Raw genomic sequence first — 24647 nt, forward strand, 5'->3', positions numbered from 1 at the left:
TCTTTCAAAGGGGAGGGATATTGTGTCTGTATAGATAACTTGATGTATATGCAACAATTGTACCATCACATGTTCTCATCTCACCATCACTGCTTTGATCACTCTATCCTGTCTTTCTCACGGTCAACCTGACACTCCTTTCTCCAGCCACCATCATACCTCATTAACTCACACATAAACACCACCACCTGTTCGTCTCATTTCCTCTGTCACCGCCCTCTTCATCCTATGACTGTAAATACAATACTGCACTATACTCCAGGGGGGTGTTTCATAAAGCTGTTCGTAAAGTTACGAACGACTTACGAGCGACTGGTGATCAGTTCTTGTGCTGAATTATGGAAATTCTTATAAGTATAGCACATCAGAACTGATCACCAGTCGCTCGTAAGTTGTTCGTAACTTTACGAACAGCTTTATGAAACACCCCCCTGATGTTATTTAATCAGCCATACTGGCTGCAGTAGAGATTGCCTCTCAGACCTGAACGGAGCAAGACGTGTACTGAGCTTCTCTCTCTCGAGTTAGTCTGCATCTGAATAGATGTGTACACAAAAACCCTTTTCTGTTATCACATTTTATTCAGTTATTTATTAATCTATTCATCCTATTTTTCGATATTGTTTTCATTACAGTCGCACCATGATAAAGTGAGCAATTACAACATCTCAAAGAGATTTTTCTCCCTGGGGAAAATCTCTTTGCAACATCTACATCAGCGCCCTCTTTAGGTAGTTGTAGCAATATCAACAAAAGAAAATGGCTACCTCTACGCGTGAGCGAAATTCTGCTGGCTGGCCCAGAGGCAGATCGGTCTCAGATTCCAGCAACCAAAAGCTGAATGCTGGTGCTGTTCCTCGTGATCGTACTGCGATTTTGTAAGTGCCCTACTTATGATTACTGAGAGCAAAATAGATCATCCTTAAAAACCTGTATAATAGTAGCGTTCTTACTGTTCAAATCTCGGAGCTCGAGCCCGGGATGGGGAGTGCAGTCGTACAGAGAGAGAGAGAGAGCCCGCTCCTCTCGCACAGGGATTTCACATGTACGTGCTGCCGTTTCCCGGGAGCGTTTTTTTTTAAGACGGCACAGATTGGGGCATGGCGCGTGTTAAACCTATGGGAAAAACGTTGGGTTAGGGTTTTTGGTTATGGTTATGGTTAGGGTTAGGGTTAGGGTTGGGGTTAGGGTTAGGGTTAGGGTTAGGGTTAGGGTTTGATGGTTAGGGTTAGGATTAGGATTAGGGTTAGGTTTAGGGATAGGGTCCCCGATAGATTTTTAGTTTCCCCAAACTGTGCCGTCTAAAAAAAACACGCTTCCCGGGAGCGTACGTGTGTGCCTATTATGAATGGAACATTTGGCGAAAGGGAAATTCGGTCGCGCTTACCATGGTCTCGTATAATAAAGTTAAAGAGCCCCATCCGATAACGCATAACGCCATCCATGTTATTTGGTCTAGCATTCATATGGGCTTTTCAGTGTCAGTGCCGTGGTCGCAATAAATGTGCAGAAAATCTACATTAATGTTACACATATTCGTGATATTGGTAGGTCTAACGACAAGTTAACGTTTTTTGTTCGATTCTGATGTTCGAACGTTTTGGAACGCATTCCAAAACATTTTCTTCGTTCATCATATTCATATAAACTTAGACATGTCTAGTGAAATGATTAATGCTAACATTAAAAAATTTCATGTTTGTCACTTTGTGTGCCCATTGCAATGTCACAATGGACATCCCAGTAATCAGTATTCCCACTTCTGTTCTTCTTCTTCTTCTTCTGAGTAAGTCTGCCTCCTTCAATAGACTGAAGATTCTTGCAGACTGGTGCTATTTACATTATAATACAATTTATTTACAGATATTTACAAGCACATAGAAAATTTGACGAAAATAACTAGCCACTGTGATCAACCGTTAGACGGTTTCGAAATGATCCCACAGATGGCGCAAGATGGCCAAGGCCAAGCAAGGAGAGTACTAGTAGATTGTCCAGACCAAAGTGGAAGCAGTGCGTGACTATTAAAACTCAAAGCTCTGCCTCTGGTAGTGGTAGATTAAAATCCATGCTCATGTATGGTAAATTTACCGATTATTAAATGTCTGAGAATAGAGATTTTCATTTACAAAGTCAAAAGTGTACTGTGTAGCGTGCAGTGAGTGCACTGGTGAGTGAAGAAGAGCTTCATCATCAGTGGCGTATCTAGGGGGGGGCAAGGGGGGCACGTGCCCCGGGCGCCACTCCCCGGGGGCGCAAAAAAACGAAAAAAAAACGAAGAAGAAGAAAAAAAAAGGGAAAAAAAACGAAGAAGAAGAAAAAAAACAAGGAAAAAAAACGAAGAAGTAGAAAAAAAAAAAGAGAAGAAGAAGAAGAAGAAGCAGAAAAAACTCGCCCGGAAAAGGGGGGGGGGGCAGAAAACCAAATCAAACAAGACAAAAATAAAAACATGATGCCGCCGACAAAATGACAATGTTTATTGTGTTCACACAAGAATTCCATGTTCTGTAAGTAAGCTGGAGTACAAAAATTTTCGGCTCGCTCGATGCGCTCGCTCGCCAAAATTTATATAAAAAAGAAGGTAAGAACAAAACGTGATGATGACATAGACAAAATGACAATGTCTATTGTGTTCACACATGTCACTTTATATTTAGCAGGCAAAATGTTTCACGGAGCAGCGGCTGCCATTTCTTTCGTTCTGAAGCAATCGCCAATTGGATCAAAAGAAGGCGCCAACGGTTTCGAACATACGAGGGGGGGGGTGGGGGCGCAAAAAAACCCAACCCAAATCAAACAAGATAAGAACAAAACGTAATGATGACGCGGATATATACAAATTTCGGCTCACTCGCTCGTACTAATTTAGAGTATTTTTTAAAGTCCTCAGTTTGTTGGTATAAATAGTTATCTATAAGGTCGTCACTATATCTTGTAAGAATTGCAAGATTTAATAAGCAAAAAATGACAAGAATTTCATGTTTTGTAAGCTGAAATACAAATTTTTTCGGCTCGCTCGCTGCGCTCGCTCGCCAAAATTTATCCCCCCAAAAGAGATAAGAACAAAACGTCATGATGACGCAGAAACATACAAATTTCGACTCACTCGCGCTTACTAATTTAGAGTATTTTTTAAAGTCCTCAGTTTGTTGGTATAAATCGTTATCGTCGTCACTATATCTTGATTAGAATTGTAAGATTTAATAAGCAAAAAATGACAAGAATTCCATGTTTTGTTAGCTGAAATACAAAAATTTTCTGCTCGCTCGCTGCGCTCGCTCGCCAAAATTTATTTAAAAAAGAGATAAGAACAAATCGTGATGATGCCGCGGAAATATACACATTTCGGCTCACTCGCGCGTACTAATTTAGAGTAGTTTTTCTAAGTCCTCAGTTTGTTGGTATTAATCGTTATCTATAAGGCCGTCACTATATTTTTATTAGAATTGTAAAATTTGATAAGCAAAAAATGACAAGAATTCCATGTTTTGTTAGCTGAAATACACATTTTTCGGCTCGCTCGCTGCGCTCGCTCGCCAAAATTTGTAAAAAAAGAGTTAAGAACAAATCGTGATGATGCCGCGGAAATATACAAATTTCGGCTCACTCGCGCTTACTAATCTAGAGTATTTTTTAAAGTCCTCAGTTTGTTGGTATAAATTGTTATCGTCGTCACTATATCTTGATTAGAATTGTAAGATTTAATAAGCAAAAAATGACAAGAATTCCATGTTTTGTTAGCTGAAATACAAAAATTTTCGGCTCGCTCGCTGCGCTCGCTCGCCAAAATTTATCAAAATTCATTACATTTAAATCACCTTCAAAAAGACTCCTTTTAAGTGCTTGAAAAAGTACATCATGTGGACTGTGTTTAAAGTCCCTACTGGGATGGGGTTGGGGTGGAACACTTTTTCAGAAATTAGGGGCGCAATTTTCGCGCTTGCCCCGGGCGCCGTTTTCCCTAGATACGCCACTGTTCATCATACATGTGTAACGTTAGAAGGACAATGTGTACTGTATGCTGCTAGATAGTCTGTTTTCTTGGAAGAATGCTCAAGCCCTCAAGGGTTTCTACTCTGTCCATGCCATGTAACAAGATTTTATAAGACACTTGTTGAATCATGTCACCCCCTCACAAAGATAGTTCAGACTGAAATAACAATTGAGAGAGAATTCACTTGCTGACCTGTCTGAACAACAAAATGAACTCATACCATCCATAACATCCCTAATGTTAATACATGTAGTTAGGGTCATTGATCACTTGAGTTACAAATCTGGGACTCTCTATCTATAGATAACAGTAACACATTGCTGTAGAGCATAGAAGTAGGAGCCCTACTCAACAAAATAATGGCATAGTCCCATATAGTCTAGCAGCCAGAAAGGGTCCCCGTGCACCCCCCTTAAAACAAAATTCTACGATATGTTCGGAGATCGTCAGAACCTGTATTTTCCGAATCCGGTTGTCGCCAGCGGAAAAAAAGGTTGCGCGCGCGTCTAATTTGCATATTTCTAAGATGGGCGCCGCCCGTTGCTAGGAGACGGATTATTTTTGAATAACTTTAGTTAGGAATAACAAATTACCATAAAAATGGTATCATTTTGAAGAGAATTAAATTTCCTACAAGCTGATACCCCATTTGATGGGATAGATAGATGTTGTCATGAAATATTAAGGAAGGAATTATGTTTTTTAGCATTTTTCTAAAAAGATGGGGAATTTGGTTATAATGTTCTTTTCCATACATTTAATATGCATTTACAAATAACATTTGAATTTTCCTATAATTATCCCCAAAACATAGCTATTATCATGTGAAAACGGCTTTCCAATACATCAATTCCTTTAAAAGTTACACGACATTAAAGGGGATATGGTTCAATAGGTTTTACAGCAATATTGAAGGGTTACAATGTCTCCGCGCGCAATTGCGTAGGTTCTGTATGTGGGGTTTGTTGTAGATCACTGCTATCTATTGATCAAATCTCATCGAAATCGGCGAAGAAAGAAAGAAAAATTACACTTTCTATTCCTTATATGAAATAAAAATGTTTTTTTTTTCTATTCTGTGTTACCAAACTCAATCCATTCAGCTTCCCATATGAACAGTTTCTTGTCTTTTTGGATTCCCTCCAAGAACGTGAAATTAATCACAACTTATCTGATATTAAAAAGTTAAAGAAAAAAAATTACGTGACAGTTTCCTCTTATTGTAAGATTAAAGTGAAAAAAAAGAAGAATCTTATGCTAAAAGCGCTAAGAAATAAAGAACTTGTTAAATGACCTTTCAGAGTTTAAAATGAAACATGGCTATCTTATTTTTTTATAACAAAATGAAGGGAAGTATCTGTGTAGTTCATGTCGGCCCATACTGGGTTACATCATAAATTCTTCAGAAATGGTCCCCGTGCATCCCCCCCCCCAAAAAAAAATCTACGATAGGTCAAAGGTCAAAGATCAAGTGAAATACATGCTCTCCTATTCATCCAATTAAACCTAGGTCAAGGAAGGTGACCATTCAACACATTTGTGACAAACATGCCATTATAATATTTTGCCAATTTTGTGAAAATGTAATCACACATTGTCCACATGTACTATAGACCTATTAGGAGAATCATGCATTATGGCGGAGGCATACCAGTCGTCATAGCGACATTTCTAGTTTAATATTACAACGAAGATTACGACTACTATTAGCAGTTGGTAATTAAGTGGTGTACGAAGACTAACTCAAACAATACATCATTATTTGAGTGGCTATAATGTACAATTGATAAAAACCCAATCAATCTGGGTTTTTTTTCAGGTTATACAGTGCGTATCAAAAAAAGGTAATCCAACTTTGGCGGGCTACTACTTTACAATTGTCAGCTATGGAGAGCTCAATGTTTTAATTCTAATGATATCACAAACCATCGAAAGCTATGCTGCCGGCTGAAAGCAATAACAAATTTACTTATTGTATATTATAGAAAGAATGGCCACGCGAAAGTAACAAGATTAATGCTCTGTTACTGGGAATTTGAAAACAATAATGACATTGTTTCCATTCCTGTTGTGTCGTTGGTTGTTGGCGTGTTTCCTTTCAAAGAGTGAAAGTAGTAGTAGGTTAATAGATGTCGGCGTTAAAGCTTGTACAATATAACAATATTGGTCACAGTTTATTATTCCGAAGGTTCATTTTTTCCCCCAAAGGTTCATTATTCCGGAGATTCGTCATGATATAGATAAACGGGCCCAAATTAGTTATTGCTGAAAGCAATAACACATTTACTTCTTGTATATTATAGAAAGAAAGGCCACGCGAAAGCAACAAGATTAAATGCCCTGTTACTGGGAATTTGAAAACGATAATGCCATTGTTTCCATTCCTGTTGTGTCGTTGGTTGTTGGCGTGTTTCCTTTCAAAGAGTGAAAGTAGTAATATAGTAGGTTAATAGATGTCGGCGTTAAAGCTTGTACAATATAACAATAGTAGTTATAGTTTATTATTCCGAAGGTTCATTTTTTCCCCCAAAGGTTCGTTATTCCGGAGGTTCGTCATGATATAGATAAACGGGCCCCAATTTGTTATTGCTGAAAGCAATAACAAATTTACTTCTTGTATATCATAGAAAGAAAGGCCACGCGAAAGCAACAAGATTAAATGCCCTGTTACTGGGAATTTGAAAACGATAATGACATTGTTTCCATTCAAAATTCAAAATGGTCACCTTCCTTGACCTAGGTCTAATTGGATGAATAGGAGAGCATGTATTTGGGAATTTTAGGACTTTAACTTGACTTTGGCCCTTTCATAAGTTTATGCATTAAGTAATTTTCAAGGTATGGAGAAAAAGTGCAATTTTTGTATTGAGTAGAAAATTGTTACCATTTTCATCTGGCCTTTGACCCTAAAATTCATAAGAGAATCACTGTCAGGCAGAACATGCATAAATATGTACTAAGTTTCAAGATACCATGAGCCACTTCCGAGACATGGAGGAAGAAGCAAGTTCAGCACTTTCTCTTGATCCTTGATCTTTGACCTTTTTGGCAAAAAAAAAAAGAAATTGCCAGAGAATCTCTATTTTGGGTTATACATGCATACACCAAGTTTAAGTCCTGCTGGCATTGCATAAATATGAGGGAAATAGTAAAATTTTGAAGTGTTGCCCTTGACCTTTGACCCCATGAACCCCAAATTCCCTAGATAATCACTTCCAGTCAGTACATGCATAATATATACTATGTTCCATGAAGATCTCTCTCTCTAGTCACGTAGCATACAAATATGCAGGTGTGGTTCGGATGAGAGAACGCCATTGTCTGCGGTCAGCGGCAGCTCTGGTAGCCTCTGTAATGCTTGCTCCAGTCACCTGTTTGATGTCATCAAGCCAGCTTGCTGCGGGTCTTCCTCTTTTACGTTTTCCCTCAACCATTCCCTGGATGATTGTTTTCTGCAGGCAGTGATGTCTGGTAGCATGGCCAAAATATGTCAATTTTCTGGCCACAATATCAGCCCGTAGTTTCTTTTCCACTCCAAGCTCCTCTAGCACCCATGTATTTGTTCTTCTTTCTTTCCATGGTATCCTCAGTATCCTACGATAGCACCACATCTCAAACGAATCCAGTCTCTTCTTGTCTGCTGACTTCATTGTCCAGGATTCTGAGCCATATGATGCCACGGCAAAGGCTGTAGATCTTAGTAGCCGGACCTTGAGGGAGGAAGGGAGTTTACTTTTCCAGAGCTTTGTCATACTTTGTACCATATTCCGGGCCATTGCTAGTCTTCGTTTAATCTCCTGTGAGCAGTCCCCTTTGGTGTTTATGATGGAACCCAGGAACTCGAAGCTTTCCACCTCTTCAATGGCATCACCATCTAGAGAAAAGACACCATCTGCAAAACTCCGTTCTCCATCTACAACCATGATCTTAGTCTTTCTAGTATGCAGCATTAGCCCCCTCTCTTCACTTGCTATTTTTACTGCTCTGAGTAGATCCATCAATTCTCTTCTGTTGTTACAAACCAGGGTGGTGTCATCCGCATACCTGAGATTTGTTACCCGTTGGCCACCTATTGTCACTCCACCAAGGAAATCTCCCAGGGCATCTCTCATAATCCGTTCAGCATAGATGTTGAAAAGCTGGGGCGATAGTATGCATCCCTGTCTGACACCTCTACCAATCTTGAACCATTCTGTGTCACCTCTGCTTGTTCGTACTGTAGACTCTTGATCTTTATATAGCTTGCTAATGAGCTTCACTATATGGCTAGGAAAACCCATTTCTCTCATAGTGTTCCATAATTTTGCATGACAGACACAATCAAAGGCTTTGCTGTAATCTATAAAGCACAGGTAGAGTGGTACAGAGTGTCCTCGGCAATTCTCAATGATGTTTCTGATGTTGATGATATGGTCTCTCGTGCCTCTTCCTGCTCTAAAACCAGCCTGCTCTTCAGATATCTTATTTTCCATCTGCCGTTTCATTCTGTTGTTGATGATCTTGAGTAGTATTTTGCTGGCATGGCTTATCAAACTAATGGTGCGATGGTTTGAGCACTCCTTTACATTTCCTTTTTTAGGTATCGGGATAAAGACCGCTCTTCCCCAGTCCTCGGGCCATTCTACATTCCTCCAGATTCTGTCACATAGTTTCCACGTGATGTTTATGCCTTCCTCACCAGAGGCTTTCCATAACTCGCCTGGGATATCATCCCAGCCTGGTGATTTCCCGTTCCTAATTTCTCTCATTGCTTGGCGCACTTCCTCCAATAACGGGGGTGGTTCTAACTCTTGTTCCTCTAGGTTGCTGTTGGCAGAGTCTGCCTGGGTCTTCTGCTCGTAGAGCTCCTTGCAGTACTAGGCCCATCTGTTCTTTATGTCTGTGCTCTCTGTTAAGGTGGTACCATTTCTGTCATTGATGACATCTGACCTTGCTGATGGTTTTTGAGTCATTTTCTTTGACCAGAGCATACACCCTCTTAGAATCACTCCCTGCTCTTTCTATCTCCTCACATTTTCTCTCAACGAAGGCACGTTGATCAGCTCTAACTGCTTTTGACACTTCTTTGTGTTGTCTTCGCCACTCAGCCATATCCCCTCTCTTCCTCGCATCCTGTCTCTTGTCAGCAAGTCAGTTCTAATGTTGTTCTGGATAACCATGGTTGCTTCTTCTTCTTCTTCTTTGGGATGACCTCCTTAACTGTGCTTAACACTGCTTCTTTCATTCCTTCCCACAGTTCATTGGGAGACAGCTCTTCATCATCAATCTGAAGAAGTGCCTGAAATCTATTGCTCACACTAACAGTGTACTGTTCCGGTATGTTGTCTACATCAAACCTTAATGGTGGTGTCTCTTTCTTCTTTACTTTGAGCTTTAGTTTCAGCTGTGCAACCAGAAGCTGGTGGTCACTCCCACAGTCTGCACCTGGTCTTGTCCGAACACTGAGCAGTGAAGAGCGCCATCTTCTTTTAACGAGAATATAGTCAATCCGGTTTCTTACATTGTCCCCGGGGCTCTTCCATGTCCATAGTCTTCGGGGGTGCTGCTGGAAGAAAGTGTTTCCAACAATCAGGTCATTAGCTTGGCAGAAATCTTCCAAACTATCTCCACGTTCATTTCTTTCTCCCAATCCATATTTTCCGACGATCTTAGACTTGGTCACTGATTTGCCAATTTTTGCATTCCAGTCTCCCATTATCACAAGAACATCTTTGTTCGGAATCTTGTCAAGAGTATCTTGGAGCTGATCATAAGTCTTCCATGGCTTCATCAGATGCAGTAGATGTTGGCGCATAGACCTGGATGACGGAGATGTTAAATGGGTGACCTTCCAGTCTGAGAGTAATAATTCTTTTGCTTATTGGGTTGAAACCCAAGAAAGACTTAGCCGAGTTTTTGTCCAGGATGAAGCCTACTCCGTGTTCCCTCTTTCCGCCGTCTTTGCCTGAATACACAACTGTGTAGCCATCTTCGGTAGTGAAACGACCTTGGTTGAGCCACCAAGTCTCTGAAATACCAAGCACACTGATATTTTGTTCTCCCATTCGGGTTATGATGATCTCCATCTTGTCAGCATTCATTCCTTGAACATTCCATGTCCCTATAATTCTAGGTTTTCTCAGGTTTGTGCTGCTCCTTTCATGCACAGGATTATCGGCAGTATATTCTGCGTCCTTACAGCTGTGCCTAGTCGGTGCAACACGCTCCTCTTCCCCAGTAGCCATTGACGCATCATCTGGCCTGCGGGTCCCACCATCAGATGCCGGTTTTCCACAATGTTTACGAACTCTCATAAGAACTATCGTGGCCAAGAAAATGCAGTGGGTGGCCGGGTCCTTCTGCATTGCTGGATGGCCATCGTTGACTCTCCAGAGTCGATGCCCTTAAGATAGATCTTGTTTTTAGTTCCACCAGGGTGTCCAGCCACCCTCCTCACCATTCTCCAGTTGGAGACTGGTGGGTTTGCCGGTTTAGTCGCCGACAATCCGACCCTGAAACAGGTTGTACTGGGCTACAGGGTACCAGTAGCAGATCATCCTGACCTGACATGAAGATACCTTGAACAATATCCAAGATACAGAGAAAAAAAGTAAAATTTTAACATTTTCACTTGACCTTTTCACATTTGACCTTAACCTTATGACCCCAAACTTTTACCAGTGAATTTTAATTGGGTAATACCTGTATACACTAAGTTTCAAGAAAATATCTTTAGGCATTGCAGAGATATGAGGGAAATAGTGAAATTTTAAGCATTTGACCTCGACCTTTTGACTTTTGACCTTGAGCATGTGCACCCAAAAGTTGATAGGCAGAATTTCACCCCCAATACACATACATGCCAAATTTCAGGGGTTTTTTTTTTTTTTTTTTTTTTTTTTTTTTTTTGTTACGCTGTCCACAAAATTCATTACGGACGGAGAGAAGGACGGACGGAAGGACGGACAACCCGAAAACATAATGCCTCCGGCACCACTTCTTGGCGGAGGCATACAAAAGAATCTAGATTACATAGGTGAAGTAATCTTGGAAGATATGTAAATATTGATATGTACGGTATTGAAACTGTCGTGTTGATTATCCTTATGGTACGTTTCCACTCTCGTGGCATTCACTAAGCTGGGTCCACTTTCTCGATTCGCCCGAAATCGTGGTCTTACTCGCGGACTAATCGTGCTGATCATCAGATAATCAAATCTTGATGTCAGTCAAAGACATTGTGTTGATCGTAGTAATTTTTCAAACAGTCCAATAATTCTTCTACGATCAACACGATTACCACCATAGACCTCAAGATGTGATAAGCCATGATAAGATCACCACGGTCACTCGTAGACTAAGAATCGATTTGTGGTAGATAGTATACATGTATTAGCATATCGAGACTCGCGACAATGGCAACCTAGTGAAAGTGTTTAACGTGCAATGTCAATAATCTTTTGGGTATCGATCATGCACATTTATAGTTACTCTATCTAAAAAGGACCGGCGGACGAGTAGGGCATGGATATCTGAAAACATTGGATGGTGTATTTAACTCATGCATGAGTTGTTATTCCAGCGGAACTTACATGCGCTCTATAAAGTGGATTGCACGTCAGATGCGCCTATAGCAGATACACTTCAAATCATTTTAGTAAATTTATCTAATTATAATAGATGTCTAATTTCTGTGGAAAACATGAAAATATTGTATTCGTTGTGGTTAAACATTTACACTCTGAATATGTCTAATGTTTAACACATTAGTCATACACAAACATCCTTGAACACAAACACACACAACACAAAAGTATACAAACCTGCATAAATATAAATGTGATATATATATATATATATATATGTATATATATATATATATATATATTTATATATTTATATATAGATATAGATATATTATATATACATAGTTATAGTATATACATGCACACATACATACATACACGCATGCATGGTTAATGTTCCCTCAGACATTTCCCTCATGTTTTATAGATCCATGGTCTACTTAACCATAACATTTTTTTTTCTCTCTCTCTCATTTTTGTATAATATTGATTATTAGTCACTCCTAACGGATTCAACAACCAAGTTTACGTTGTATTGCATTTAAATCAACCCATGTAATAAAGTTAAGTGCATGAAATCATTTTTTATAAAAAAAAACAGAATTTGAAAGCGACTGGATTTGACTTGCAACTATTCGTTTTTATCAATGCCATTCCTTGGTATTTGTAATCTATCTATTAGTTTCTTGGCAATAATAAACGTGTGAGCAATATGTTTAAAAACCATCAGGCGAACCACCAAAGAATGAGAACACGTATGTGCGATCTTATCTTAAAAAAATAAATTGATTTCCTGCTAGAGCATGGTGAGAAATATTTCGCTTGTGCGGTATACATGTAACTCTTATTTCGACATCTAAATAAAGCATTCGAGTTTGATGTTCCATGAATGCATTAATGGCGTATTGAATAAATTCACGAAATTCACGACTGAGCTCATTTCCCGTGCATGAATGCCTGTGTGTGATATTGGAGGTGTGAGTATGTGTGTGAAGATGATCAGAAGAATGAGAGTTGATGAAGAGAAGTTTGATTAATATCGATATGTTGGAAACCCCTATCCAGGTAAGCCCGTTTCGGCCGTCATGAAATTACACCTCTCGTAAGGCCTTTATTCTATTTGATGAAAAAAGACGTAAACTAAAAGTGAAGCTGAGTAGATCAAAGGTGATAGCGAATAAAAGATTTAATTTGCTTTCATATTCCACAAGATGTAATGATATTTAATCAATAATTTGGATGTAAGAAGTGATAGGGTCTCATACTTGCAATGATTATTATAGTATTACACGCGTTACGCAAGTGCGGCCGTCGACATTACCCTTAAATTTCTGTATAACCGTATTGAACCTTTTCCCTTTAATGTCGTGTAACTTTTAAAGGAATTGGTGTATTGAATAGCCGCTTTCACATAATAATACTTATTTATGGGGTTTAACTTAAGGAAAATTCCGATGTTATTTGTAAACAGAAATTAAATGTATGGGAAAAACATTACTGAAATCTGTATTTCTTGGGAAAAATGTAAAAAAAAAATCCTTCCTTAGTATTTCATAACAACAACTATTTATTACATAAAACGGGGTATCAACTTGTAGGAAATCTAATTCTCTTTAATATGATACCATTTTTATGGTAATTTGATATTCTTAACTAAAGTTATTCAAAAATAATCCGTATCCTAGCAACGGGCGGCGGCCATCTTAGAAGTATGCAAATTAGACGCACGCGCAACCCTTTTTCCGCTGGCGACAAGCAGATTCGCAAAATACAGGTTCTGACGATCTTCGAACACATTGTAGATTTTTTTTTGGGGGGGGGGGGGGTGCACGGGGATCATTTCTGAAGAATAGTAACCCAGTATGGGCCGACATGAACTACACAGATACTTCCCTTCATTTTGTTATGAAAAAGTAAGATAGCCATGTTTCATTTTAAACTCTGAAAGGCCATTTAACAAGTTCTTTATTTCTTAGGGCTTTTAGCATAAGATTCTTCTTTTTTTTTCACTTTAATCTTCCAATAAGAGGAAACTGTCACGTCAAATTTTTTTCTTTAACTTTTTAATATCAGATAAGTTGTGATTTTGGAGGGAATCCAAAAAGACAAGAAACTGTTCATATGGGAAGCTGAATGGATTGAGTTTGGTAACACAGAATAGAAAAAAAAAACATTTTTATTTCATATAAGGAATAGAAAGTGTAATTTTTCTTTCTTTCTTCGCCGATTTCGATGAGATTTGATCAATAGATAGCAGTGATCTACAACAAACCCCAGATACAGAACCTACGCAATTGCGCGCGGAGACATTATAACCCTTAAAATAATATTGCTGTAAAACCTATTGAACCTTATCCCCTTTAATGTCGTGTAACTTTTAAAGGAATTGGTGTATTGGAAAGCCGTTTTCACATGATAATAGCTATGACTGGGGGATAATTTTAGGAAATTTCAAATGTTATTTGTAAATGCATATTAGATGTATGGAAAAGAACATTATAACCAAATTCCCTATCTTTTTAGAAAAATGCTAAAAAACATAATTCCTTCCTTAATATTTCATGACAACAACTATTTATCCCATCAAATGGGGTATCAGCTTGTAGGAAATTTAATTCTCTTCAAAATGATACCATTTTTATGGTAATTTGTTATTCCTAACTAAAGTTATTCAAAAATAATCCGTCTCCTAGCAACGGGCGGCGGCCATCTTAGAAATATGCAAATAAGACGCGCGCGCAACCTTTTTTTCCGCTGGCGACAACCGGATTCGGAAAATACAGGTTCTGACGATCTTCGAACATATCGTAGAATTTTGTTTTAGGGGGGGTGCACGGGGACCCTTTCTGGCTGCTAGACTAATATGGCCATACCAGTGCCAGTGTTCTGTATGCTGTATTAATTAAATGATAAAAGTGTAACATCTATTCAGAATTGATATCAATGAAGGTTCGTTAGACGAGACCCAACATTTCTGGTTAAAATAGCTGTACTGTGGTTATGGGTAAACTCGGCCTAGTGGGTAAAGTCGGCCCCCAGCGCGCACAGCAGTAATTGTACTGCGCGCGCTGGGGGCCGACTTTACCCACTAGGCCGAGTTTACCCATAACTACGGTATAGTATGTATTGCAGAACTTTGCATTATGTCTCTGAAAGGGAACTTTTCCATCAATAGTGACTCCGAGATCTCTTTCAATCCTGACATCTTCCAATGGTCTATCTTTCATTTCATAAGTCCAGTGGGGATTGTTTTCCCTGCTGGAGTGTTTTGATACACTTTATGCATATTGATTCAATGGTAGTTGCCAAACTCTATGTACACTGTACATCATTTTGCTATATCTATAAGATTGACAAATTAACTGTATTAAATTATTTGTAAGGTACCTTTGTGTACATGCATGGTGTGGACATGCAGTCTTAACAATATTATAATAGTAATGCTTTAATATTGAAACTCTTTTGCGAAAGATATGCAGTCATTGTACGCACTGGTGCAGTGGTAGCAATGTAGAGTTGTGTGAAACTGAAATTGGGCAGTGGGTTACTTGCAATCAAGAGCTCTGACAATGAATTGACAAAGATTTGTTTGTTTGTTTACCATTGGTTAATTTTCTTGGCATATTTACAGTGCAGTTGCACTTTTGATCATGCAAATGGGTTGGAATTTATATCGATGTTCTCTTTGGATCCTTGGTCTGATTGTGTAGCTTCACAGTTCTACTGGGGACATTTTGATTTCAATGTCCACATCCTGGACTGGGACATGTGACATCAGTTTAAACTTTGAGGCAGTGCACATGCATAGCAACTGTCCACATATTTTTTCCAAAATCCAGAATGTGTTTTCCGTGATTTTCACATCATTCTCAATCTGCGACGGCAGCCTTATACTTTCCTGTGTTTTTTTTTTTCACCGTGACATCCGCTTGCACCGACTTAAGAAATCTTTTCAATCGCCTTTATTCTGCAAGAGTTCAGAGTTCGAAAGGTGAATTTTAAAGTACAGTTGAACATCTCTTATCCGGCCTCCCTTTATCCGGATCTCTCTATTATACGGACGCAATCTTTCCGTGATTTTTTTAAAAAATAATTACAGGAGGAAAGGGGGATTCCCAACTCCTTGAGAACTCCTACACAAACACACATGAATTACATATTACTTCCAACATGATTAACATACATTACATCAAATTTCCTTCCAAATTGCTTACCTTCAGACATTTTAACATCCCCAAACATCCCCAAATCATCGCAAGAACATGGACAGATTATACGCTCGAGTCCTCTCATATCGCATTGCCACATATAGGTCCATACACAGCCGTCGATATGACTAGATAGACATGCATTGTTTCGAGTCATTGGCTGAGCAACGAATGATATTGAACACTCAAAATTTTGAAGCGTAGTTTCGTCGACTCGTACTGTTTATTTTCAAGATCTACTTGATACATTTCTTAATAATTATTTAGGTAATTCATATCAAGAATTTATAAAAGAAAATGATTTCATTCTTGCAAACACGAACCTCTATTTTGGGGTCTGTTACTGAGTGTAACAATGAAAAGGTTGCAGTATACACATTACTACATGTGGTACTACAATGGGCTACATCAGTACATGTGTATGTATATGTACATGTATAAAGCATTGAGTCTCCCGTATCCGGCCAAATCCCTTATCCGGATGAGCCCCGGTCCCGACTTGTCCGGATACGAGAGATTCAACTGTAGTACACTACTGTAAAAGTGGAAATTTTTTCGCGGTGTTGAAATTTTCGCGCATTTCGCGCAACCAGAAACTAGCGCGAAAATAAAAGCACGCGAATATTTTTGCGTGCCCATGTTCCTGTGCGTGATGTCTTGATTCCGCAGGATTAAAAATGCGCGAAACTCTTCTGACCTGGCCAGCGCGAAAAATTAGTTGCGCGAAAATATCCACTTTTACAGTATATCCCAATCTTTGATTTATGTACAATCGAAATAATTTTGTCCTGCATAATAGTACATCAAATCATACATGTAGCACTTACAACTTGTATGTGACACAGGTGATAGATAAGTTGTCCAAAGGGTAATTCATCTAGCTGATAAAGAGAAGATTTACCATCATTTTATTGTTACCATTGTTACAATTAGTGTTGTTATTGTCATTCTGTTCTTAAAAAAATAAAAAAAGATAAAAGAGTTAACTTCTACCTAAGCTTGTAATGACTCAACTCTTCTCCAGGTACCCTTTGACCAACTACACATTTGGGACTAAGGAGCCCCTGTATGAAAAGGACTCCAGTGTGCCAGCAAGGTTTCAGCGAATGCGGGATGAATTCCACAAGATTGGAACTCGGCGGTCGGTAGAGGGCGTCCTCATTGTCCACGAGCATGATCTTCCCCATGTACTTCTCCTGCAGCTTGGCACAACATTCTTCAAACTGTGAGTGACTTTCTGGTTCCTTCTCCACATTTTCCGGAGTGCACATACCCAGGTTCACTTTTTAGCACATATGTGAAAGAGTTAATGTTTCCATCTATGGCCATTTGTACTGTACCATATATGCTATTTTTTCTTGCAAAAACCGATGAAGTTTGTTTTTTTCTCTTGCCCACACTGTTGTATGCAGCCATGAAATTATGGTTGTCAGCATCAGAAAGCCATTGTAGATAGTAACTGTCTCTTTCTTGCATCACCATCCAGTGTCTACTAAGTTTGTCTAAAAGATGACATTTGGCATTCAGTACATGCTTGTGATGTTAGAGCAAAACCACATGGATTGTGGATTGAATGATGCTCACAAATTTTATAGTCATCACAAGCTTGAGGCTGTGTCTTTTCACTTGGGTGAAAAGATTATGATTATTGTTTTTTATGGTGATGAATTGGCTTACTGTATGTGATAAACACTGTTCAAAAAAAAATTGTGAAAGGCACATGAGGGAATTATACATTGAAAGTGTTCCTTTAATCAATAAAATTTTAGCATGATTTGTCTCTGAATATCTTTCCTCCAACCATTTTACAGACCCACCTTTATTGCCTTTTGATTATATAAATTACTTTCACTGCAGACCTGGAGGAGAGCTAGGAGCTGGTGAGGATGAGATAGAGGGACTGAAAAGGTTGATGACAGAGGTGAGATTTATCGTTGTAATTATTGTTGTGAAACAAGTGATCCGTAGCAGGCAGATGAGTCGTTATTTCATTAAAAATTGTTTTCCTTTGTAATACTGGTACCTTCTGTACATGCCTCTTGGTCATGCAAAATTCAAATCAGCAATAGCATGGGTACAGAATAATTGATTCGTTCAAAAAGATAATCTCTGTTTGGATAAAGTAAAGTATGAAGTTGCATAGACACATGATAATGATAAAGAAAAAGGCTTCGAACCTTGTTTAGTAGGACCTAACATCTTGAGTACCAACTCAGATACAAGGTAGGAGTATGTGGAACAGTTCTTGTACAGCAGGTGCGAGTGCATTTTCAGGTTGTCAATTTTCTTGCCAAGTTTTGGCAACAGCCGCATATTTGTGTTAAAACTGGGTGTGGATGTTTTGTGGTACCTTCGTGTTGATGTGATAGTGGAAGAAATGGGGAGGTTTTAAATAGCCTTTTCAACTGGTTCCCTGAGCCCAAATCAGATGTACTGTTTTCAAGACAAAGTCATCTACTGTATTTCAACAGAATTTTCTGATCACTGTCACCAATATTGCCAATCCCAAAGAACTCTTTTGACTAGTTGATCTCCTTGTGGAATGTCCCAACAGATCCTCGGCAGACAAGATGGGGTCCAGCAGGACTGGATGGTGGAAGATGTGATCGCCAACTGGTACCCGGCCAAACTTTGAGCCCCCTCAGGTGAGATGGCAGTGATAGTGATGGAGATGTAGGGACCATCTGCCCCCCCCCCCCCCCCCCCCCCCCCCCCCCCCCCCCGAAAAGGTCACACATGCTCAGGCTGAAAGGGCTTTGTCAGCTTACCTGGGCTACCAAAGGCCCAGTTGAATTATTTTGATAACTCTCTGTCCGGCATCTGTTGTGCCTTGTCTGTCTTTTCTAGTCATTTTTATGCCTCTGCCACGAAGTGTCACCGGAGGCATTATGTTTCGGGTTGTCCGTCCGTCCGTAATCGATTTTGTGGACAGCGTATCTAAAAAACTGTTACAGGTATCCTAACGAAACTTGGCATGTATATGTATGAGTGGATTAAGTTGTGCCTATCAACTTTTGAGGGTACATGCTCAAGGTCAAAGGTCAAAAGGTCAAGGTCAAATGCTCAAAATTTCACTATTTCCCCTATATCTATGCAATGCCTGGAGGTATTTTCTTGAAACTTGGTGTATACATGAGCTACCAAATAAAGATTCCCAAGAGAGAGCTTTGGGTCATAAGGTCAAAGGTCAAGTGAAAATGTTAAAATTTCACTTTTTTCTCCATATCTCGCAAGCATTTCAAGGTATCTTCATGGAACTTAGTATATATGCATGTACTGACTGGCAGTGATCATGTAGGGAATTTAGGGGTCATGGGTCAAAGGTCATGGGTCAAAGGTCAAGGTCAACTCATCAAAATGTCATTATTTCTCTCTTATCTATGCAATGCCTGCATGATTTTTTCCTTGAAACTTAGTGTATGCATGTATTATCCAATACAGATTCTCTTGGAAGTTTCTTGCCAAAAGGTCAAAGGTCAAGTGAAAGTGCTAAATGTCACTTCTTTTTTAAACTTATAAAAGGGTCAAAAGTTGGGTACAAATCCTCAAATCCCCAATACCTGCACTCTTAGACAGTATAGCCATTCATCCAAATAAACCTAGTTCAAGGAAAGCAAACACTCAATCCATTTGTGACAAACCTGTCATTTTAATATTTGCCAGTTATATGAAACTGTCATCACACATTGTCAAGACATTGTGCTATAGACCTGTTCGGAGAACCATGCATTATGGCGGAGGCATACCAGTCGCCATAGCGACATTTCTAGTCATATTAGTGTAAATGTTCGATGGTGTAAGTTTTTGGTGTTATGTGGATAATATATATTCTCGACAGCTCAGTAGAAGAGACAGAGATTCAGATTGATATATCTGGTTTACCTTATTGCAATGCAATATTTGCTCCAAAGCCATATAGGAATATAATTATGATAAAGATTGTATGATGAATGTCAGATATAATAGATATTGGATATAGCAGGTACTCTCCATCTAATGGCCATTAGCATTTCTAACTTGGATAAACCCAACCAGGTAGAATCATCTCCTTTTTTTATTGGGGGGAGGGGGGGACTCCAGTTTGAGATGTTGACCGTACAATGTACCTAGAGTGTTGCTATTTTACTTCGCTACTGATAGTTCTTATACAGCAGCGGTATGACTTTGCCATTCTTCACATGATGAGAAAAAACAAGATGCCCAAGTATTGCTCTCACTTAATGATTAGGATGAAATCTACTGTGAATCGTGTGAAAGAGTTGATGATAAAAGGCCTCAAACAGAGAGACTGACTCTTGTTTGCACCGTATGATTCCAAACGAGTTACTCTGCCAGAGGGCATGTATCTTTTAGCAATGCTGCACACTGCCACTGGTCCAATGGTCCAGGACCTGTTAAAGTTTGTTGGACCAATAACTTTTTCAGGAATGGACCAGTAAAACATGGAAAAACTGGGTACCTACTGGTCTGACAGACAGGTCTGACAGACAGGTCGGACCAGTAGAAAAAAATGGGTTATTGTGCAGCCCTGCTCTTAGCACTGTAATTTTCACAGTCATACATTGACAGGTATGTACGTGTAGCTACCAAATGTAAGAGATAAGAGTGTACAACCGTCTTATTTTATCACTCTAGAAGAGAAAGTAATGGCTTGTAAAATTTTAATGTGACTTTCCTGTGTAAATAGAATTTCCATTGTAGATCTGGCTTAACCTATTTTCCCCCTCTCTTTTTCTCTTGTTTGGGAATGTTCAATGACAGTATCCATACATTCCAGCTCACATAACAAAACCCAAGGAACATAAACGACTGTATTTCGTGCAGCTCGCAGAAAAAGGTGAGAATGAAGACAAAGTATATCTATTTTCTTAGATTTGTTTGATTATTATGATAGTATATCCTTTTGTTTTGTCTGTTAAAATTTAAGAATAGACTAAGCCAGTGAAATACTGTATATGACATGTTTAATGGATGTGTGTTGCCCAAGTGAATTTCATGCAAAGAAATAAATGTAGTGACCATATGAGTGAATGAATGAATGAATGACAAAGGTTAAGTGGGGATGAAATAAACCAAATATGGAAGCATTGACTAAATTCAGAAGATGAATAGTGGGGTCAAAATGGAGATGAAAAAAAAAATATATATATATACACACAAGGCAGTTGTCATATATACTTGCTGTGGAGACATGCTAAAATAAAAGACAATAAGGAGAAAAATGTTACTGCTGTACAGGAATGCGTGAATCAGCATGATTAAAGTAGAGCCAAAGCAAAGACATACATTTTGTGTTTGTGCATATGTTTATGTTTAGATTTTAAAACTCTGCAATTGATAATATCCTGTATTATATAAGCTGGTATGGGGATCTGTTATATATGCAAAGTGGGCTGCCTCTTACGATAAATTGCATGTGGTTCAAAGAACGATACTTAGTAGAGGAATTAAAAAGTCAAAATGAGGAAAATCATCAGAGATTAAGTGTTCTTTGCCTCCCTTTTTACTGTGGTTACATTTTAATCAATTATACTTAGCAATATCAATGTTATGTCATGTGTAAACTTGCTCTTTTGTAAATGATGTTATACAAAGGTTTGGGTAACGAACAAACATTTTCTGAAGACTTGTAATGCTTGATACAATTTGTGTTCCTCTGTCTTCTTGCACATCAGCCTTGTTTGCAGTACCAAGGAATTACAAGCTGGTAGCTGCACCCCTCTTTGAGCTGTACGACAATGCACCAGGCTACGGTCCTGTAATATCCAGTTTGCCACAGCTTCTCAGCAGGTACAGTTAAAAAAGGATAGTTGTATGCCTTGATTGCCTTTTTTTATTTCCTTTTAGTCATTCAACATGTAAAAATATGGTACTTACTGAACCTATTGATTACTGTGCAGGTTAGTGGAATCAACACATTGACACAATTCAAAAACTCTAGACAACCATGGCAGGCTATTTAGTTATGCAGCATATAGAGGGATAGCGTTTTCTACAAGCCTGGTCATATAATATATCAGTCCGCAGTATGATTATATCCTAGTATTGAATCACAGGTGATATGTGTGATGCAGAGCTCCAATGCAAGCCGTAGCTACAACTAAGTGAGATTTGTTCTGCCCATTTGAAATGAATTTTCTATCAAAATGACTTGCTGATTTTTAACTGTAACTTCTTTCATCATTATCAGCCACTGTAAGAGGAGATAACTGATGTTGAAGTGGACACAGTTATCATAACCAGATGACTTGATTGCTTGGTTGATCAGTTCTTCAAACAGTTCCCAATATGAGCTCCTCAAATGAGTCCCACTTTCAGCTCTTTCTCCTTAAATCTGTTGCGATGCTTGTGAATCAAGGGAATATAAAGTCTTTCTTTTTCTCAATGAAATTCCTGTTTTGTAGGCAGTGCTACTATGCTGTTGATGTGTTAATAGAACACCTTTTTTCATAACTTTACTGAACCTTTGTAGTTGTTTTCCAACTTATGAAAATACATTGTACAGTCATGTATATGCACAACACTAACTATGCGCAAATGTTTGCTTGCCTTCTATTGCAGGTTCAACTTCATCTATCAATAACAGGATGTGTATTCTGAGTCCTGAGAGAATGTGAGCAAGGCAAATGCCTGGACTGCTAGAACATTGCCCAGCATGCTTTGCTGCTCTTGTGTCATTTGTAGCCAGTGGAGGAATGGATGTCAGTGTGGTGAGAGTTTTGCGGGAAATGTGGAGTTGTCTACCTTGCGGCCAGGGCGGGGGATTGTCGTAACTCGATGACAGCGATGTGAGTGACCCCTGCAGATCGATGACATCACTTCCTGTGGGTACTGACACTCATCTGCCTGCAAGAGTCAACATTTGGTCGTGCATAGCGACCATTTTTGTGCATAGGAGGTGGATCCCAATTTATTGTCATGGGTGGCATCTATGCTTCAGCTAATTGTGATGATGCACTTTTTTTCGCGCGTAAAAAAGGGGGAAATTTGTGTGGCGGATAGCTTTTTTTTTTCCACTTGTAAATACACTCTGTAGTTAATATTTTGATGATTAGTTTCTTGTAAATATTGTACATAATTTGTAGATTCCTGAATAGCCAGCAGGCTGTTCACAAGTCTTTGCGCACCAATCCCTAGTCACTAATGTTATTCACATTGAAGATGTGATTAGTTATATTATGTTACTTTCTGTCATAGTCAGCCATGTTACAACTGAGTGGATATGAATTTCAAATGTGATGCATTGGTTGGGATGATGAAAGGGAAGAACGATTTTTGATCTACACAGCTTGGGCCTCAAAAGAGTGAAGGTAACAATATTAGGCACTATGATAGTGACAATTTGATTGTAACAAATATTTTGCCATCAAAACTATTTGAATGTTGAAAGGCTTTCCCTATTTGAAGAGTAAAAGAAGAAGAAAAGAGAAATGTTTAAAATGGGAATGGGCACAAGCAACTTGAGCTGAAATGTCATACACAAAAGATCCCCTGGAATTATTTTCCATGAGTTTGATGCAGTGCAGAAGAAATCACAAATTATCATTCATGTGCATACTTTTAACAAATGTATACAACTGTATTTGCATCGAGGGTGTGATATTTGTTTGCTTTTTGCATTTTACCATCACCAATACAGACATCATTATAAACGTTTGTCTGCATCCAATAACTATATGTTGTCTGGAGGTTATGACATGCCTCCTTTTTCATTAGATGTAACAAAGCAGTTCCGTTAAAAGGGAATGTCCTTCTGGTAGAAAGTTGTTGAGCTGTAAGGTGATGAAGTCAATTCAGGAGGTTGGTAAACATATCTGACAAGTTAAAGATAGTGTTCTGGTGGATAATTCATCATGTGCATTGTCATATGGGAACTATAATGGAGCCATCTCAATCACATTGCCATTAAAAGTGTACCTTGCTTTGTGTATAATGTTCATTGTTTGTGGAAGCAAAAAGTCCAAAATGTGAGTTTTTGTCATGTAGTTTTGGAAGTGATCACTTTTCTCTGGTTTTAGTAGACAGAGAGCTCTATGTCATGGAGAAACATCCTTGTATACTGTACTAGTATTTGTTTTCTTGGAAAAACACATTTTAATCCAAGAAAACAAAAATGAGTGATATGTCATGCACAAACGAACATGAAATATGATATCTTTGTATTTGCGTTCATGTGACCGAACCAGGGCAAGGGGCTCTCATCTTCTGTGATGTCTGACCAATATACAAATGTAATCAAAATTGTAATCATCATCATACCGCTCTTTCAATTCGCTCACATTATAGCTTACCGTAAAACCAGAAGTTTTTGCGTGCATGAAACTGTCATGAATTTTGCAAGGAGCCAAGATTTGTGGAAGAGTTTGTCTGCTCAAGGCACTGAATGCCAGGGACAATTTATAAAAGCTTCACACTGTGAAAATGGCTGTTGGCTCCAGTTTGCAAAAGTTTCATGCTGCAAATATTTCTGGATTTACAGTGTCCCCTATTTTCAGGCTTGTTTGCAAATTTAGACTTGTCCTGGAGGAAACATTCTCTATTGAGTTAAAGACAGAGGAGACAGCACTAGTTATCCTCACCATGCATGTGTGCTCCTGGGTATCATGAAGTTCCCACAGACTTTGCTATCCCTGTCTCAGCCAGTACTGCGATATTATTATCTTGTTCCACAACTCCAGCTAGTATGGGTAAGAAGTTTTGGCATGGTACCCAATTGGTAAAGACAGAGTGAAAAGTTTTGCATACTTGCGTTTAGTGCCCTTTGCATAGCTGCCAAGTCTCACTGATTCTCCCCAGTGGGGGCGCTGTGGCGTAGTGGATAAGACTCCAGACTCCCAATTGGAGGACATGAGTTCGATTCCTGCTGAGTGCTTACGTCCT

General features: G+C 38.9%; 1 protein-coding gene across 1 annotated transcript; it reads left to right on the forward strand.

The window, feature by feature from the left end:
• Positions 1-759: 759 nt before the first annotated feature.
• Positions 760-23867, forward strand: LOC139720037 (cleavage and polyadenylation specificity factor subunit 5-like). Its single transcript, XM_071631411.1, is given in 8 exon segments — positions 760-878; positions 16792-16992; positions 17625-17688; positions 18322-18387; positions 18389-18412; positions 20529-20604; positions 21443-21557; positions 22329-23867. Coding segments are annotated over 8 exon segments (687 nt in total). The 3' UTR covers positions 22351-23867.
• Positions 23868-24647: the final 780 nt, after the last annotated feature.

This window comes from Diadema antillarum, unplaced genomic scaffold (assembly GCF_040938485.1).
Source record: "Diadema antillarum isolate AM-2024a unplaced genomic scaffold, OU_Dant_1.0 scf00000120, whole genome shotgun sequence".
NCBI classification, from domain to species: Eukaryota; Metazoa; Echinodermata; class Echinoidea; order Diadematoida; family Diadematidae; genus Diadema; species Diadema antillarum.